The sequence below is a fragment of the Mobula birostris genome, chromosome 17, assembly GCF_030028105.1.
Source record: "Mobula birostris isolate sMobBir1 chromosome 17, sMobBir1.hap1, whole genome shotgun sequence".
NCBI lineage: Eukaryota > Metazoa > Chordata > Chondrichthyes > Myliobatiformes > Myliobatidae > Mobula > Mobula birostris.
Window position 1 is genome coordinate 32125175 of NC_092386.1, and position 19773 is coordinate 32144947.

At 40.6% G+C, this 19773-nt stretch overlaps 1 protein-coding gene across 3 annotated transcripts in view; it reads left to right on the forward strand.

Annotated features, from left to right (window-relative positions):
- The window catches only part of LOC140211593 (casein kinase I), a 236406-nt gene that overhangs the window by 67080 nt on the left and 149553 nt on the right, over positions 1-19773 (forward strand). For all 3 annotated transcript variants that reach the window (XM_072281476.1, XM_072281477.1, XM_072281478.1), the window contains exon 4: positions 2646-2715. In XM_072281476.1, the coding sequence (XP_072137577.1) occupies positions 2646-2715 (70 nt within the window). The remainder of the gene's footprint in view (positions 1-2645; positions 2716-19773) is intronic.

Here is a 19773-nt window from a genome sequence, read left to right on the forward strand (position 1 = left end):
CTCACAAAAAAAAGCGAACAGATCGCCCACATGGAAAATGGCAGCTAGAACGTCAAACTCCAAACACCAACCACCTCCCTCGCACAAAAACCACAAACTTCCAACCCCTTCCCTCACAAAAAAACAATTACATTAAACCCCCAACCCCCTCTCTCCCACACAGAAACTAACAGATCGCTGACACAGAGAAGACAGGAACATCAGACCCCAAATCCCCAACCTCTTCCTTGCACGAAAAGTAACATATCGCCCACCCGCCGATCAGCACCAAGAAAGGAAACACAGAAAACTGAAAAAGACCGATATCAACTACAGTCCAAATACTACATAAATCTCATTTTGAAAACATCCTCCCGACAGCATTGAGGAGGAGAGCAGGCACACGAACTCAGTCCTTCCGTAAAGAGCGACCGCCACACCGGGTCCAAATGCCGCTGACCATCGTCGATCCTGTGGCCTCCGTGGAGAGCAACCACTGACTCCTCTGTATTTGCCTCCGCTTCAGTCTTCCTTGACGCTTCGAAATAGAGTCGATCATGACCCCACACCCAGTCTGTCGTTTTCTCCACAAGGCAGCTCGTTTTCTTGGTCCTCTCTGGGGACAGAGTGCTAGTGCATTTGATCAAATTACAAACTGCATGTCAAAGACTCTTATAGTTTCCGAAACCATAAGATCGTAGGACATAGTAGCAGAACTAGGCCATTCAGCCCATTGAGTCTGCTCTGCCATTTAATCATAGCAATTCAGGAACAGCTTCTTCCCCTCTGCCATCCATTTCCTAAATGGACATTGAACCCATGAATGCTACCACACTCTTTTAATATACAATTATTTCTGTGTTTTGCACAATTGTAATCTATTCAATATACATATACTGTATATTGATTTACTTATTATTATTATTATTATTTTCTTCTATATTATGTATTGTATTGAACTGCTGCTGCTAAGTTAACAAGTTTCACGACACACGCCGGTGATAATAAACCTGATTCTGATCCTCCCCCTGCTCCTCCTTAGCCTCACTCCCCGGCCTTCTCCCCATAACCTTTGATGTCGTGGCCATTCAAAAAGCTATCAATCTGCAGTGTAAATACACCCAACGACCTGGCCTTCACAGTTGCCTATGGTAACAAATTCCGCATATTTACCAACCTGTGGCGAAATAAATTTTTTTGCAACTCTGTTTTAAATGAACGCCCCTCTATCCTGAGGGTGTGCCCTCTTGTTCTGGGCTCTCTCATGATGGAAACATCCTTTTCGTATCTACTCTGTCCAGGCCTTTCAATATTCAAAATGTTTCAATAAGATCCCGCCCCCCCCCCCATTCGTCTAAATTCCAGCGGGTAAAGGCCTAGAGTCATCAAATGTTCCTCTTATAATAACCCTTTCATTCTGGGAAACACAATCAAGACAAAATGAACAAGCAGAAGATGTAGAGAAAGTGAAATAATTGAAGAGATTGGCTTTCTGGAAGATGTTGCCAGAGGAATTGTCCGCTGGTGCCATCTTGACTGGAAGTAAACGGGGTATAAAGTGGGTGTATGGTGTGCTTGCCTTTCTTGGCTCGAGTGTGGGTTATAAACTTGGAATATGGTCGTAGCTGTATAAAACTTCGTTTCAGTCAAGCTCTTTATATTGTGCACAGCTTTGGTTACTACATTATGGGAAGGATATGGAGGCTTAGAGAAGATGCAGGAGACTTTTTCCCAGGATGTTGCTTGGATTAGAAAGTGTTAGTTATAAGGTGAGGCTTGACAACCTTGTATTGTTTTCTCTGGATCATTGGAGGCAGAGAGTCAGCCTGATAGAAGTGTATTAAATTATGTAAGGCATAGGGTTGCTTAGTCTTTAACCCAGGGTGGAAATATCAAACACTAGAGGCATAACTTTAAGGTGAGAGGGTAAAATTTTAAGAGATGTTAGGAGCAAGCTTTTTATTTTACACAGTGGTAGTTGCTGAAAATGTGTTGCCAGGGGAAGTGATGGACGCAGATATGATAGCAATGTTTAAGAAACCTTTAGACACACACGGGCAGGGAATTAAGATATACAGATTGCTTGCTCGCATGTGCGCAGTTTAAGTTGACATCATAGTTGGTACAGAAATGATGGGCTGAATGGCCTGTACTTGTGCTATTTTGTTGACCATTTGAAGTACACTCCAGCATCAAAAGCAAAATGAAATAGCAGTTCATTTGTTTCCTCTTAAATGGAGAGGCTCTGTTGTTGAACGTAGATTTTATGCATCCTGTGCTATTGTATGTAATCTGCTTTGCTGCCCGGTTACTTAAAAATAGTATCTTGCAGTGTGTTAGAAACTACTCGTGCTATATCTTCGGTGTGCTGCAGCCTCTTGTGGGGCATCTTTACTGTAATCTGGTGCCTGGGACTTGCAAACTGGGAAGTGTTAAATTCCATGTACAGATGTTTTTACTTTAAACACTGCTGTTTAACCTTATTGAAACAGTGATCTTTAACATAGTAAAGCATCCCAACATTATTTTTTCGCTCATTGCATTTTGTTGTGTGAAAACGTCTCAGATTCATTTATGTGTCAAAGCAAGATTTCAGTACTAATATTACCAAAGTTCACTGTAATGTTCCTTGTGTGTTTAAATAAGCCCATCCTTTTTGCACTTAGGAACCAATGAAGTCCAGGGCACCACAACTTCACTTGGAATATAGATTCTACAAACAGCTGGGATCTGGAGGTAAATTAATGTTCTATTTACATATAAATATTCATTCAGTATTGTTACTTGATAAGTGATCTTGATATTGGTAAAAATGATGGTGACTCTGGTGTTTAATTTAATAGGGTGGTTGTTATTTGAATTGTGCTTAAAGAGAAATTGCTCAATGTTGCATTTTACAGCAATGAAAGTTACACAATTTACTTAGTGCGGCTCAAATCACTTAGCTTGGAGCCATGTTACAAACTAAATATACTCCTCATTCAAAAAAGTGATTTGAAAAATGGAGGCGACCTAGCAACGGTGTTTTCTGCCTGTATTTCAGTAATGTTGAAATTTGTTAGTGGAATTGAGCTAATTAGGGGGCCAAGCGGTTCTGACAGTTACTAATCCTTGAAATAGGGAGGAAGTATTCTTTCAAGAGAACCTCTGTATAATGTCATTGTCACTTAGCATTAAGAAAAATATACTCTGATTAAAACTTGAATCCCTGCTGTTGCAACTTTCTTTCCCAGTGATTGTTTAAAACAGTTACAAAAACAGCAACAATTGAGCTTTTTTTTCCCTCAGGAAGCTTTGTTAAGAGTGGATGGAAAGGAATCAGTAGATGCATCTTTTATCAATTGGTGTTCAACAAGATTTCTCACAATATGTTAGTTCGCACAATACGAGCTAACTGTGTTGGAGATGAGGATAAATGATCAACTAACAGGCAGGAATCAATGCATGGGGCTGGGGTGGGGGCAATTCATTGTCAGAAGGTGACCTGTGACCAGAGGGGCAACAGGAGTTGGTACTGGAGGCACAGCTGCTTATATTGTAGGCTACTGTCCTGGGAGAAGAAGGGAAATAAATGTATGGTAACCGAATTCTGAGATAATAGAGGCATGTTTCAAACACTGTCCAGAGCTACTGATTGAATGGACAAAATGTTGGCAAATGAAAAACAGTGACAAAATGTGAAGTTCTTCAATTTGGAGAGAAGAACAAATGGGCAGAATTATTTAAATGAAGAAATTGCAGAAATGTGTAGCACAAATGGATTTGAATTAATAGTGTTTGAAAGATGAAGCTTAACATGGGAATGCAGCAGAGCAACACAAAATACTAGTGGGTGCACTTTCTACTTTTACATCTGGATGTCAAATAGTGATCTCCTTACCTCTTTGTGTGCAACTTCAGCGTTTCTTTTTCAGGATATTCTGTTTGCTTTTACTTTCTTTACATTTGCCCTCCGCCTTGCTCCTACAAGGCATACATTTAAAGCTGCAGTTTGTTTCTCTTTTGGATGTTTGAATTCTCCAATAACGGTCAGCAATTTACTTCTCACTAATGAGTAGGTTACCTTTCTCAGCCTTCACCGGCTGCTTCTCTTGTACAAGGAAGCATTTTGTCGGCACCACCTCACGATTTGCAGCAATTTGACCGGGATTATTTTGATTTTCATTTCACTTAAGGCAGTACGATTCCTTGAGAGGACATTTAAAGCACATAAAGTATACAATGAAGCAACTGAAATGGAAATTTGTAGTTTAAAAAAATTGAAAATTAATAATCATAATGTCTGTAGTCCAACAGCAGCAGGGAAGACCCGTTGAGATGGATGAAACATGGTTAAGAATGGGTGAGGAGAAGGGCTCAGGATTTTGTTCATGCACTTCAAATACCTTTGAAATTCAATTAATATGAAGTTTAGATCTTGTCATAACATGTCTTTTAAGACATATCAGCAGTTGATCGGTGCAGACAATGTATTGAATAAAGGAAATTACCAGTAACATTACTGGCTGGTGCAGAGGTGAATGCATTGAAATTACAGTAATAAACCAACATTTTGTAAGTTTATTTCTAGAAATATACGACACATTAACTATTCAAGGTTAACTCAAATTTACTTTGTTTCAAATGCCTTACTGTGGGAAATGGAGAGTAGCGGGGTTACTAATTATGTGAAAGCAAGCAAACTTTATCTTTTCAGATGATCTTCAGTTCTGTGCCCAGGTTTATTCAATAGTTTGCAAATACTGACAAAGGGCAATTTGGTCTAATCTTCTGTCAGTGTTAACCACTGACAGAGAAAACTGAATTTTGCTTTCAGTTGCAATGCAGCAGTTGAAGTTACTGCAGTTGAAATCACCTACATTATATTCCTCAGGATCATTATCGCAATACATGACCTGAAATTTGTTGTTTTGCTGTAGCGCAGTACGGTGCAAAGACCAAAAATTACTGTAAATTTCAAAATAAGAGAACAGTGAATAAAAAGGGAATAATGAGGCTATTCAATGTGGATTTACAGGCTCCTATACTTCCTCCCTAACAGTAGTAATGAGAAGTGGCCATGTCCTGAATGGTGAGGGCCCTTAAAGTTCAAAGTAAATGCTATTATCAAACTGCATGGGTGTCACCATATACAACCCTGAGATTTGTTTTCTTGTGGGCATACTCAACAAATCTTTAGAATAGTAGCTATAACAGAATCAATGAAAGACTGCCCAATGAGGGTGTTCAACCAGAGTGCAGAAGGCAACAAACTGTAGAAATGCTAAAAGAAGAAACAAGATAAATAAGCAATAAATATTGAGAACATGGGATGAAGTGTCCTTGAAAATGAGACCATAGGTTGTGGGAGCATTTCAGTGATGGGACGAGAGAATTTATCCCCCTTGGTTCAAGAGCCTAATGGTTGAGGGCTAGTAACTGTTTCTGAACCTGGTGGTGCAAGTCCTGAGGCTCCTGTACCACCACCTTAATCGCAGCAGAAAGAAAAGAGCATGAGCTGGGTGGTGGGGATACCTGATGATGGATGCTGCTTTCCTGCAACCACACTCCATGTAGATGTGCTCAATGGTTGGGAGGATTTTACCTGTGATGGACTGGGCCATATCTATTACCTCTTGGTGGGATTTTCCATGCAAGGGCATTTGTGTTTCTATACTAGGCTGTGATGCAGTCAGTCAATATACTCTCCACTACACATCTATAGAAGTTTGTCTAAGTCCTCAATGATGGATGCTGCCTTCTTGGGGCATCATCTCTTGAACATGTCCTTTGCTGGGGAGAGTAGTTCAGCTGGCTTAGTCAGTAACTCCTTGTGATCCTGTGCATTAGAGCCTCCATAACAGGTGGTGATGCAACCAGTCAAAACGCTCTCCACCGTACGTGGTGGGGTATCCAGAACTGAAGGGCACAGCCTCAACATTGAGGGGTGACCTTTTAGAATTGAGGTAAGGACGAATTTTTTTCTGCCAGGGTACTGAATCTGTAGAATGCTCTGCCACAGACTGTGGTGGAGGCCAAGACCGTGGGTATATTTAAGGTGGAAGTTGACTGTTTCCTGATTGGTCAGAGCATCAAAGGATGTGGCAAGAAGGCAGATGTATGGGGTTGAGTGGGACCCGAGATCAGCCATGATGGAATGGCAGAGAAGACCGGATGGACTGAATGGTATAATCCTGCTCATGTCTTATGGTCCTGTACCTCTGTAAAAATCTGCAGTTGTTGGCCTGCCTCTTTCATGATTGCATCAAACTGTTGGGCCCAATATAGATCCTTAGAGATGTTGACGTCCAGGTACTTGAAGCTGCTCACCCTTACCACCACTGACTCTTGGAATAATATTCAGTAATTTAAAATAAACAAAAGCTGCAGTGAAACTGTATATTTGAGTTGTCTAATTTAAACCAAGTTTCTGTTTTGTGGCCAAAAGAAAAAGAGGCTTTGAGAAACTCTTCTAAGAGCACCACAAATTATATACCTGATGGGGAAAAAGTAAAATACTTCAGAATCGAATACGAAGTAATGGGATTCCCTTCTGCAATGTTATTAAAATAAAAGTAGTAATAGCTTGTTCCTATTAGATAACTCATCTGTAAATTCAAGTTTATTGTCATTCAATCATCCACATGTAGACGGCTAAACAAAACATCATTCTTCTGGGGCTAAGGTAGAAAACACAGTACCTTTGTAGTCACACTCAGCACACATAGTTACGATCCAGCATGTAGAGTCACAAAATAATAGCACAAGTCCCTGAGAAGCATAGCTTAAAGGCTGACCGATCGACATAAAGTCTGAGGTGCGTGTTTATGTTAGACGGTATATTATTATTTTATTCAGAGATACGGAATGGACTAAGCCCTTCCAGCCCAATAACCCAACTATTTAACCCTAGCATAATCACAGGACAATTTGCAATGCCCAATTAAACTACTAACTGGACGCTTTCATCCTGTTGGTTGTGTATTCAATCTATTCGCTGATGGTTATATAGAGGTATTGAATTATAGAGCACAGCAAAAGGCCCTTCAGCCCAACTCATCCATCAGGTGTCTACCTAAACCAGTCTCTTTTACCTCTATCTGACCCGTATTCCTCTAAAATTTTCCTATTGTTTTAAGCATTGTCATTGTCCCTGTCTCCACCACCTCTTCTGGCAGCTTGATTAATATACCCACCACTCTCAGTGAAAAACCTGTTCCTCAGGACCCTTTTAAATCGTTCCATTCTCTTCTTAAATCTGTGGCCTCTAGTTTTAGACTCTCATGCCTTGGGGAAGAGATTCTGACTTTTTACTCTGTCAGTATTTTGGTCTGTTTTAAGTTACTTGCACCTCATGGATTAATTATTGCTTCTGAAAGGGTTAACAGAAATACGACTTGCCATTTTGTAAATCCAAACTGTGTGTGGTGCTTTAGTCTGTATATTTTCGCAGCTTGTCTTAGGTTGATGTTCAGTTTCACAGTGGGACAAATGACGGATAGTGTTTTCAAGGCAGGTGGAAATGTGCATTGGAGACCTCCACAATGAATCTGAATTCCATGGTGCTTCATGACAGCAGGTACAGGTTGGACATTCGACCTCATAATGATGATCAATAGCCACCCTTCATTTGCTGATGAAATGTTACTGTCTATATCGCCAAGGTTACCAGGTGGACTGAGCAGGGACTTGGCTCTTCCTCAGTTTGTCGATTCAGTTGTTGGAAGATTACGTTGTCGTCTACTTGATTACACAACATGGCTCATTTAACCACTGTCTTGCTTTTTGCAGTAAAGTCCACATCTTCATTTTGTGAAATACAGCTGTGCCAGATGGGTTAAATTGTACATTCCAAAATGTGGCTTTTCTCATGTTCTGTGATCATCAAATGCAACAGAATATTAACAATCTGTAATCCAGGAACTGGTACATCAACCATTTCTTCATCACCATCTATCTTGGAGACCACTCTTGACTACAGAAATTACTGGATGTACTGAGTAGTCATCCATTAGCTAGCTAATGCAGATGCTAGATATCGGGGGGAAAAATCAAAATCTCAGGAGGTCAGGCAACACCTTTGGAGAGAGAAAGAAAGAGTGAATTCTAATGGTCAACAAGTGAAACTGCAGAAGCTCGAATCTGGCACAAAAGCACAAAATACTGGAAGATCTCAGCTGGTCAAGCGGCATCTGTGAAACACAAGCAAAATGCTGGAGGAACTCAGTAGGTCAGGGGGCATCATTGGTGAGAAATGGACAGTTGACTTTCACCCTATGGAACCTGTTTTGGTGTCCTTGTTCAGAAAAGCTAATGCACAGCTAATTTGGTTTGGTTCATGTACCATTCAGAAGTGTTTGAATGTGTCAGCGATTTTCTATATTGCTTGAGGTCTCCTTTCATTACCATTATGTTCCAGTAGATCTGTGATTTGATATCTAGTGTAGAAATTTATCTAAGAATGTCCAAATACTAAGATATGTCTAATTTTCAGATGATTAACCTTTTTACCACCATCATTGAAATATGGAAAGAAGTATTGATATTGTAATCAAATGCATCTACCCAATAACAAACACAAGAAATTAACCAGATGCTGGAAATCCAGAGCAACACATAAAATGCTGGACGAACTCAGCACGTCAGGCAGCATATATGGAATTGAATAAACAGTTGACATTTTGGGCTGAGACCCTTCTTAAGGACTGGAAAGGAAGGGAGAAGACACGAGAATGAAAAGGTGTGGGAGAGTGGACCATAGCAGAAGGATGAGGGGATCCAGGGGGAGGAGATAGGCAGGTGAGAAGAGGCCAGAGTGGGAAAGAGGAGAGGGGGGGATTTTTTTTTACCAGAAGGAGAAATCAGTGTTCATTAAATCAATATTTTTGAATTTCTGGTATTTGCCCCCCCCTTCACTATTCCCCATTTCCGTTCTCTTCCCACCCCCCCACCCCCCCCATCTCCTTACCTGCCCTCTGGTGTTCCTTCTTCCCTTTTTTTTCCATGGTCTTCTATCTTCTGCTATCAGATTCCCCCTTCTCCAGTCCTTTATCTCTTTCACCGATCGACTTCCCAGCTCCTTACTTCACCCTTTCCCTCGTTTCCAATTTCACTTATCACCTACCACCTTGTAGTTCTTCCTTCTCTGCCCTGCACCTTCTTACTCTGATTTCTCATCTTTTCTTTCCCCCCAGTGCTGATGAAGGTTCTCGGCCTGGAACATTGACTGTTTACTCTCTTTTTCATAGATACTGCCTGGCCTGCTGAGTTCCTCCAGCATTTTATGTGTGTTACTTGGATTTCCAGCATCTGCCGATTTCCATGTGTTTGAAATGGATGTTCATGCCATCAGTTGGAAGCTACCTAAATTACCCATAAATAACATGCTTAGTGATGCCCAGATTAGGTATTTCCACAACTGCTTTGTATTTTCTTGGATTTGGACAAATAGACAAAAAGTTCAAGTAAAATATTGAGTATTTAGTTGTATATTTGCATGATTATCTTGGTTATTAATGGATCATTGACTACACACCAAGAACGTGATTGAAAATTTTGAATCCAAGTTCACAAACTGAAGTCCCATGTGTTTGTCGTTAACAATAGCTGGTGATCTCATTTGGGGAGAAGGTGATGTGGGGGTGGAAAAGCTCACTCTTTGTTGGTAAAAAATATTTTTCTAAGTTTGTATGACGAAATAATATTAATCCACTTGTCATTTGAGTGATACATTGGCTGACTGGGTGGGAAAAGTTACTCCATTGTAGAACATTAACATTTACCCTATTGAACAGGGTGATCTGGACATCTTGCCTCTGGCTCCCACAAGGCATTGGACATGGAAGTTGTATAAAGAGTTGAAATACATCAAAAAAAAATCTGTATGAGAAATAAATTCTGGCAACTCAAGTAATACTATTTCAGTGCATGCGTGATACAATTTAAATTTGACTATTCTCTCTGCTAGCTGAACTTTTCTGTGTGCCGTAAGTGTTTGCTTTATGGGTAACAGAAGGAACAGTTTGGAGAATTTAATCTGACTACTTTTTTTCCCCCTGCTATGTCAGACTGCAGCCTCTTTGGCTCTATATTAGCCACATGATCAGGGAAGATAACATTTTTTTTTATTATCCTCTCTGGTGATTTTTTTATGTTTGATGGATGTATTTAGGTATGGATTTATCAAGAGTATGGTACTGCAAGGGCATTCTCAAAGGGAATGGTGCGAGTCGCAGTATCTTGGGTGGTTCATGAGAAACATGTCAGATGCCTTTTTGCAGTTCTGATGGCTGTTTAAAAAAAATTCTGCATGGTTTTGGCTCTACGATTATTATCTTGTTTTTGTAAAGTTTTTTCTGTGATGAGATTATTCCATTTGTTCTCACTTTTTTTGCTTTGGGCAATGATTGGCACTTGTTTTCATTTCTCATTTGCTGAAACTACATAAATGCCAGATGGGCATACGCAGTCTGGTGCGGGGGTTCCCAACCTTTTTGATGCTGTGGACCAATACCATTAAGCAACGGGTCCGTGGACCCTAGGTTGGGAGCCCCTCAGAGGATCCTAGCTGGAATGAGAGCTCAACTATTCTGCAAATATGATTAAGGACATTCAGAACTGCTTCCCTGAATAATTGCCTCAATGGAGATTTCAATGCAGGTCTTGGTCAAAGATTGGTTACCTTTTGATGTTTCTACTTTGCTGGATGTGCCAGGAATGTATGTAGTTTAGCAAGATATTTCTAGTCTACTTGTGAAAGAAGTTTAATGTTTGTGCTTTGGTTACTCAAGGTCCAATATATGTGCAATAAAAGAACAGCTTTTAGGAACACACCACAACAATATTTCACTTAAGCTTACTGCATAGCCACTTACCAAGACTGGGTTATGTATAAATTAAGCACGACGAAGGAAGCTCCACTTTTTCTGTGTTCTGGACTCAGATTGGTATTAGAAATAAAAATTGCCTGCATTGAAAAGAATATCTTTATTAATCATCTCTAGGGTTAAGTTCTTGGCATAAGTATATGCTGTTCATTCATGGTCTTCTCTCATTGACAGTTTTTAATCCCTTAGTTTAAAAAGGAAGATAAATTTGTTGTCTTTCTATAAACCAATGAAGACCAAACTGTTCCCTGCATATGAGTAATACATTACTGATGTTATTATGCAGTTGGTAGTAGATTAGCTTCTGACGGCAATCTTGTAATGTTCAGGTGAATTACAATAGTCACTTTGAGAACTTAAAACATGAGGATTATAAAAAGGAATGAAAGTTTGTCTTTCATGAGTATAGCAAGTTAGGGAATTACTCAATGTTGTGTGAAAGACAATCTGAGGTGTTTGATAAAACAAAGCAGGTTCTTCCTGCTCAGAAGATTATTAACTCAGAGGTGGATATTGCTGGCAAAGCAAGCATTTGTTGCCTATTCCTAATTGCTTCCAAGTTGACAGTGCAGTGAAGAATTGCCCAAACTGCTTGTATTGGGAGTCACGTGTAGATTAGGCTGGGAAGCGATTACAAATTTGTGACTCTGAAATTGTACCAAAATAACTTTTACAAAAATCTGCTACTTTTAATAATAACTAATTTATAAAACACTTTTCATACAACTGATATAGCTCAGTGTGCTTTATCATAGAATAATGTGCAAACATGTAAATAAAAGACAAAAAAGATGTTAGTTTGAAGCAATGCTAAATAAATTGTTTTTGAGCAGGTGTTTAGAAGTTTCAACTGAGTGCACCTCTTATAGCTTTAGGTATTGAGTTCCACAGTTTAAGTGTGGAGTTCAATAAAGCTGATCTCTCAATTATTTTCTGAGGGAGATTGATCTTTAAGAGACCATCGGAAGAAGGCCTGAGAGCTTGAGCAGGATTAAAAAATGAAAGTGATTCTGTGATGTGCTCAGGTCTCAGACCATTGAGAGCTTTAATGATGAGCTGAAGAACTTTAAAATCAATTCTAAAAAATACAGATAGCCAGTGCAGTGTAGTTAGGACAGGATTGATATGCTCCCTCATCCAGGTTTTATTTAAAACATCCAGCAGCCGTGTTCTTAATGAGTTGAAGTTTGTCAATAGATTGCTTTGGGAGGCCAGTTAGAAAGTGCATTGAGTAATGGAGTCTATTCGATATAAAGGTGTGAATTAGTTTTTCAGTATCATTACGTGACAGAAACGGAAGTATCTTTGCAATATTTCTTACGTGTAGAAATGCTGCTCTGGTCACTTTATGTGGGATTTAAAATGCACATCTGAATCAAGGATAACACCCAGGCTTGTTACTTCTGATTTTACAAGGGATGCAAAGTTTTCAACTTTATCAAGAAGTTAACCTCTTTTGGCTTTGTGAGCAAATTAATTTATTTTAGTTTTATCTTCATTTGATGTCAGGAAATTATTATTCATCCACTTGTTTGCTGCAGCCATACCAGAAGTCAGAGACGATAGGGCATTATCATCACCTGGTAAGAACAGATGATTTGTTCTTGCCATTCTCAACAGTGTTGCCTCACCTGGAAGGTCTCTTCGGAGCCCTGAAAGGAGGTGAGGGAGCAGGTGAATGGGCAGGTGTAGCACTTTGCCCGCTTGCAGGATGGGTGCCAGGAGAGAGATTACTGTGGTAAATGGAAAAGGGAATTACAGAGGGGGGTAATCCCTGTGGAAAGCAGAGCGGGGGGGGGGCGGGGGGAGGGAGAGGAGGAGGTAAAAATATGTTTGGTTGCAAGATCACTGGGATGTTAACTTCCCCCCCCCCCACCCTCTCAACAGGAGCTACCTTACTCCTGAATATCTCCTGTAATATTTCAGTTTTCCTGCTTCTTCAGCTTTGTACTTTTCAACTTGACCTCTGTGATACTTTGCCCCTGTTGTGATAGGATTAAAACAGTCTGGCGGAGGGGGGGAGATAACTGAGGAATAGAAAGTCACAAGTCTATAAGAAATAGGTGTTTCTTAGAGAGCAGGGAAGTGTATGTTAGTTTCCCCTCTGTTTCTCGGAATTTCGGAGCTGTTTTTGATGTGCTTTAATAGGCTGGTGTAAAACAGAATTTCAAAATTTGACATAAAGCTTGGAAATATAAGAAGCGGTAAGGAAGCCAAATTCTACAATTTTGCTAAGGATGCAGTAGAAAATTGTGATATCTAAGGACATTTCAGTGCTTGAAAAACATAGGACAGTTGAGCAAAACATTTATTAAAGTAAATAAATCTTGGGTTTATAAGTTCAGTTCTAAAACAGGTGGCTGTTTTAAACAAAAAGTTCCACCCCTTTTTGAAGCACTTTTTTCGGCCCATTTTTGCACATGGAAAGATCTCAAAGCTTTAAAAGTGGCTTCAGAAGAAAATTTCTAGAATGGTCCTAGACCTTCTGGAAAGATGGCTGCACACTTGGACGCAGCAGGCTCTCCTAACAACCAAAGGTTTTAGTGTCTTTTTTTTTAAGCATTTCTTAGAATCAGAACGCCCTGCTGGATATTAAGAATTTCAAGTGCTGCATATCTACCACATCAGTGAGTTGCTCGATAGTGTGGGAGATGAAGGACTTGGTGCAGGAAGGCGTTGGAGTTGGTCTGTGAAGGTGGTGTACAATCTAAGAGCAAGTGCTTGTCTTGAACGTTTTTGTTGTGATTGCAGGACTCTATTGGACATTGGTAATATAGAATACTGCAAGACCAGTTCACTGGTTTATTGGCGAGATCTACAGCGGGGTGGGGGGGCCTGCTTGGCCTCGGTTGTAGCGTGGATTCAGCTTTATGCCGCAGGGTTGCCTGTTGCAGCTGCCCAGGCGAGGACGTTGTAGAGACAGTGTGGCGTGGCGTCAGTGCTGTGTATTGGGGGGGGGGGGTGGTGGCTGGCTCCCTCCCGTTGGTGCTGCCCTCCATTGTTCACTTCGTGGAAGGCGAGCTGGACTGTGTTCGTCTACAGACTCGTTCTTGCCGACAACGTCTATGCATCATCAATTTACAGGACGTGACACTCAGAGTCTTGGGTGATATTAGATTTTTTTTTGTGTTACTGCGTGTTTAAAATGTTATTACTCCTCTGAAGGAGCATACTTTGTAGTGTTTTACTTTTCTACAGCTTGCTCTATGAAGCCACACGTCATTGAAGTTCTACCTGCATTTTGCTGGTGTCTTATTGGTCTTGAGGTGCATGGCAGAGAAGCAGGCCGAGTGACGTAACCACCCCTGTTCCACTCCACTTCCTGTACTTAGCTTCTTGTTAACTGCATTAACAACTGTTGACATCAACCATTTCCTTTACTTTATCACCATTATTTGCATAAGACAAATTTTTTGAATTCCTGGTTAGATTATTTTGGTGACTATCTTCAATCGATGTGCTCTTGTTAGGCCATAATTCACATTTTATTGACTCACCTGCATGAAAAACGTGAATAGCTTTAAAGAAATATACTTGGCCACTACCTCAGATTCCCTGAGAAAAGATTTCCAGTCTTCTCTTCATTTCCGGATATGTATACACTTACATTTCTGGTATCATATCTGTAAATCTTTTCTGCAATCTTCTGAGTCAGCCTTTGTATCCTTTGGTTGTGTTGCCCATTTTTGAACTACTAGAAATACAGTTCCTTTATTTGGGGGAGGGGAAGGGAGAGAGCCTGTGGCATGTTGAATTGCTGGGGGAACGATTAGTTTTGGTTATACTGCAGATCATGGTCTTGGGGACTTTGCTATTGCTTGCCTGGTGGATGGAGGGTACTAATGCTTTTATTTGCTGAAGTAAGTGGGGAAGTGGCGTTGTTGTTTTGCTGCTGGTGCGTAGGAGGGGGAGTGGGGGCTTTGGTGTTCTGGTGTTTTTACTGTTGCTTATTCTTTTGTGGCACTCTGCTGTTTTCATGGATGTCTGTGAAGAACAAGAATTTCAGGACGTGTATGGTATACATTTTTCTGATGTTAAATGAAACTATTGAACTATTGAGTTTCTCAGATTTCATCTCATAATTTAAAGCTTGGAATTCAAATGCTGGTTTGTATATGTGGATTTCAGTTTGTGGCTTTTGGGTGTGAAGCACAAGGAGAATGTTAATGCACAGACATTCCGCCTTTAGTAGAACGCACTTCAAATCAAAATCCTTTCTCCTTGGTGTTCAGTCCAGGTAACATTTCATCTAGATACACCCTATCCTCATTATATGCATCTTCAGACTATGCGGATTCACAGTTATGCGAGGAACCTATTTCTACCAACGTCTTGTTATATGCATCCAAAATTCACAGTTATGCGAGGAGCACTGCCTTCCCGCCAATACAAGTCACGTGCGCACGCCTCACAGTCTCACTGATGGGACGAGAAGCACCGTTTTCCTGCCAATACAAGTCAGGTGAGCGCGCCTCACAATCTCTCTCCCGCCACTCTCGCATTGGTTTTGGCAAAGTGTGGATGCACAATCTTAAACTTTTGTTGGTTTTACCTACGGTGCAGTGATTGAAATATTTAACTGTGCCTCCTAAGCGTCCGATGTCATGTCCTGGGCCGTCAGCCGAGCGGCAGAGAACCGCTTTAACACTTGAAAAAAGTTCGAAATTATAAACAGCGTGGCATCAGCTGAAGGTAACACAGCTTTGGGACGCTACAGCCGGGAACAGAATCTTACCTTTAAAGTTCTTCTGTTGCTTGACAATGCGCCAGCCCATCCTAAACATTTGGGCAGCATTCATCTTAACATAACAGTGCATTTCCTGCTGCCTAACACAACATGGCTGACTCAACCACTCGACCAAGGTGTGATCCACATTCAAGGCGTACGTATTTTTTTAACCGTGAACTATCTCTCAGATGCTGCAAGCAACAGACGATTTTGAAAATCCCGGGAGTTTACCAACGGTATGTTCAGAATGGAGTCAGCATTTCAGTCGTTCCCTGCCGTCAACCCTTCTTCCCTACAAGCAAATTTATGCTGAAATGTGTTTGATACTATCCTGATGACCACAACCATCCGCCTTATCTATGTAAAGCTGCCCGACACCACAACAACCACTTATCTCCCGGAGCGAACACACCTGCCTCTGTTGGTGAGTACTGTACTCCCTCGGATGTTAACTTTCTATGATTTATTACATTGAATATTACCTTAAATTGATTAAATATAATACAAATGTCTTGTAGTACTTTGTGTCGTATTGGTATAAAAATGTGAATAAGTTACAGATGAAACATACTTAGGAAGCCCTCAGGAACACATCCCTATTTTCTCTATTTAAATAATTGTTCACGTTATGTGATTTCACATTATGCGTCAACTTCGAGGAATGTATCCCTTGCATATAACGAAGATAGGGTGTATTAAAAGATATTCCTACCCATTCTGGCTTGTGAATTATCGTCAGATGGTTCGTGACTTTTATTTCCTCTATTTTCTTTCTCGAAATTGGCTTGTGCAGAACCATCTGGGGTGAATAACACATCTGTAGGAAGGGACTCTGTTTGACATTTATTCAATTTAACTGAAATTGACTGATATGATTTCTGGAATTTCTTATGAATACCACCCTTAGACATTCCATTACCCACTATTTTACATACACTGTTTTCATCTAATGAATTCAAGTGTGTTGGCAGGACCTATCCTTTTCAAATGCGTGCTGACGTTCTGATTCATGGAAAATTTTATAGACAGTAAGTTAATTGTAGGCCTGAAATTTCCTACCACAGACATTGGACTCACTGGCCAAAACTCCCTGGTTTCACTTCCAACTGTCCCACCAGCTCCCAAAACACATGATATCTTAACAAAAATAGCAGAGTCCTATGTGTAGTTTTCCTGCTGATACATTGGCATGATTTTGCAAAAGTTATGTCTAAAGTAACAGTAGTGTTCTCACCAACCAGAATTATAAGGTGGAAGCCATTTGCTCAAGGGGATCTGACATTCTTCTAATGCTTTTCCTTCATTTTTTAAAATCTGTTATTTGTTAATTTTGATGAATTCTGTCCCTGACTCAAAATGGATTTTCTTCAGAAATCTGAGATATAACTACTCCATTGACAGTGATCCAAAAGACCATAAGATGTAGGAACAGAATTAGTCTTTCTGGCCCATTGAGTCTGCTCTGCCATTTCATCATGGCTGATCCGGTTTTCCTTTCAGCCCCAGTCTCCTGCCTTCTTCCTGTATACCTTCATGCCCTGACCGATCAAGAATCTATCAAGCTCTGCCCAGAGATTCACCAGTGTCTGACTAAGGAAATTCCTCCTCAATCCCATTCTAAAAAGACACCCTTCTATTCTGAGTCTGTTTCTTCTAGTCTTAGCCTCCCCTTCCATAGGAAACATCCTCTCCATATTCACTCTCTCAAGGCCTTTCACCATTTGATAGGTTTCAATGAGGTCACCCCTCATTCTGCTGAATTCCGGTTAGTACAGGCCCAGAGCCATCAAATGATCTTCATAGGACAAGCCGTTCAAACCTGGAATCATTTTTGTGAACCTCTTTTGAATCCTCTCCGGATTCAGCACTTCCTTTCTAAGATAAGGGGCTCAAAACTGCTCGCAGTACTCCAAGTGAGGCCTCACCAGTGCTTTATAAAGACTCAATATAACATCCTTGCCTTTGTATAGTAGTCCGCTTGAAATGAATGTTAACATCGCATTTGCCTTCCTCACCAGACTCAACCTGCAAATTAGCTTTGAGGAAATCCTGCACAAGGACTCCCAAGTCCCTTTGCAGCTCAGTTTTTTGTATTTTCTGTCCATTGAGAAAATGGTCAACCCATTAATTTCTTCACCCAAAATGCATGACCTTACACTTCCCAACACTATAATTCCACCGGCCACTTCTTTGCCCATTCACCTAATCTATCTGCCCTTCTGTAGCGCCTCTACTTCCGCAAAACTACTTGCCCTTCCACCTACCTTCATATGGTCTGCAAACTTTGCAACATTAGCCATCAATTCCATCACCCAAATCATTAATATAACATAAAAAGAATCGGTCCCAACGCAGACACCTGTGGAACACCATTAGTCATTGGCAGCCAGCCGGAAGAGACTCCCTTTATTCCCACTCTCTCTCCTGCCAATCATCCACTGCTTTATCTATGCTAGAATCTTTACTGTAATGTCATGGGCTTGTAGCTTGTTAAGTAGCCTCATGAGCCACCTTGCCAAAGGCCTTTTGAAAATCCAAATCCACAACATCAGCTGATTCTCCTTTGTTTATCCCGATTGTTATTTCTTCAAAGTGTTTCAACTGATATGTCAGGCAAGATTTTCCCCGGCGAAACAATGCTGACTATGCTGTATTTTATCATGTGCCTCCAAGTACGGTGAAACCAAATCCTTAATAATCAACTCCAACATCTTCCCAACCACTGAGGTCAGACTAACTGGCCTATAGCTTACTTTCTTCTGCCTCTCTTCCTTCTTGAAGAGTGGAGTGACATTTGCAATTTTCCAGACTTCCAGAACCATTCCAGAACCTAGTGATTCTTGAAAGGTCATTACTAAAGCCTGCACAATCTTTTCAGCCACCTCCTTCAGAACCCTGTCATGTACATCTTCTGGTCCAGGTGACTTGTCTACCTTCGGGTCTTTCAGTTTTCCAAGAATCTTCTCTCTAGTAAAGGTAACTTCACACACTTCATGATCCCTGACACCTGGAACTTCTACCATCCTGTGGTAGAGACAGTAAAGACCGATGCAAAATACTATTCAGTTCGTCCATTTCGTTGACTTCATTACTACCTCCCCAACATTGTTTAACAGCAGTCCGATATCCACTCTTACCTTGCTTTTACTTGGAAGAAACTTTTGGTATCCTCTTTAATATTATTGGCTAGCTAGCTTTTGTATTCTTAATGACCTTTTTTAAGTTGCCATCTATTGGTTTTTAAAACCTTCTCAATCCCCTAACTTCCATGCTCTATTATTTGGCTTTGACTTCTCTTGTTAGCCACGGTTGTGTCATCTTGCCTTTAGAATACTTCGTCTTTGAGATGTGAATATCCTCTACCTTTCGAATTGTTTCCAGAAATTCCAGCCATTGCTGCTCTTCCATCAACCCTGCCAGAGTTCTTTTCCAATCAGTTCTGGCCAGCTCTTTTCTCATGCCTCTGTAATTCCCTTTACTCCACTGTAATACTGATACATCTGACTTTAGCTTCTCAAAATTCGGGGTGAATTCAATCATACTATGATCATTTTCTCCTCAGGGTTCTTTTACTATAATCTCTCTCATCAATCCTGGATCATTGCACAATCCAGAATAGTTGACCCCTTAGTGGGCTCAACCATGAGCTGCTCTAAAAAGCCACCTCATGGGCATTCCAGAAAATCCCCCTTCTGGAATCGAGCACCAATCTGTTTTTCCCAATCTACTTGCACATCGAAATCCCCCATGACTATTGTAACATTGCTGTTTTGGCATGCATTTTCTATCTCCCGTTGCCATTTGAAGACCACATCCTATCTGCTGTTTTGGGGTCTGTTTACAATTCCATCAGGGTCTTTTTACCCTTGTAGTTCCTTAGCTCTATCCACAATGATTCAACACTTTCCGACCCTATGTCACCTCTTTCTAATGATTTGATTTCATTTTTTACCAACAGAATAACACAACCCTCTGCCTTCTTGCCTGTCCTTTTGATGCAGTGTGTATCCTTGGACATTAAGCCCCCAGCTATATTCTTTCGGCCATGATTCAGTAGTGCTTACAACATCACGCATGTCAATCTGTAACTGTGCTACAAGCTTGTCGACCTTATTCTATATACTGTGTGCATTCACACAGTCCTGTGTTCACCCTTCTTGATTTTGTCCACCTTTTACATTGCAGCTCATCCTGTTGACT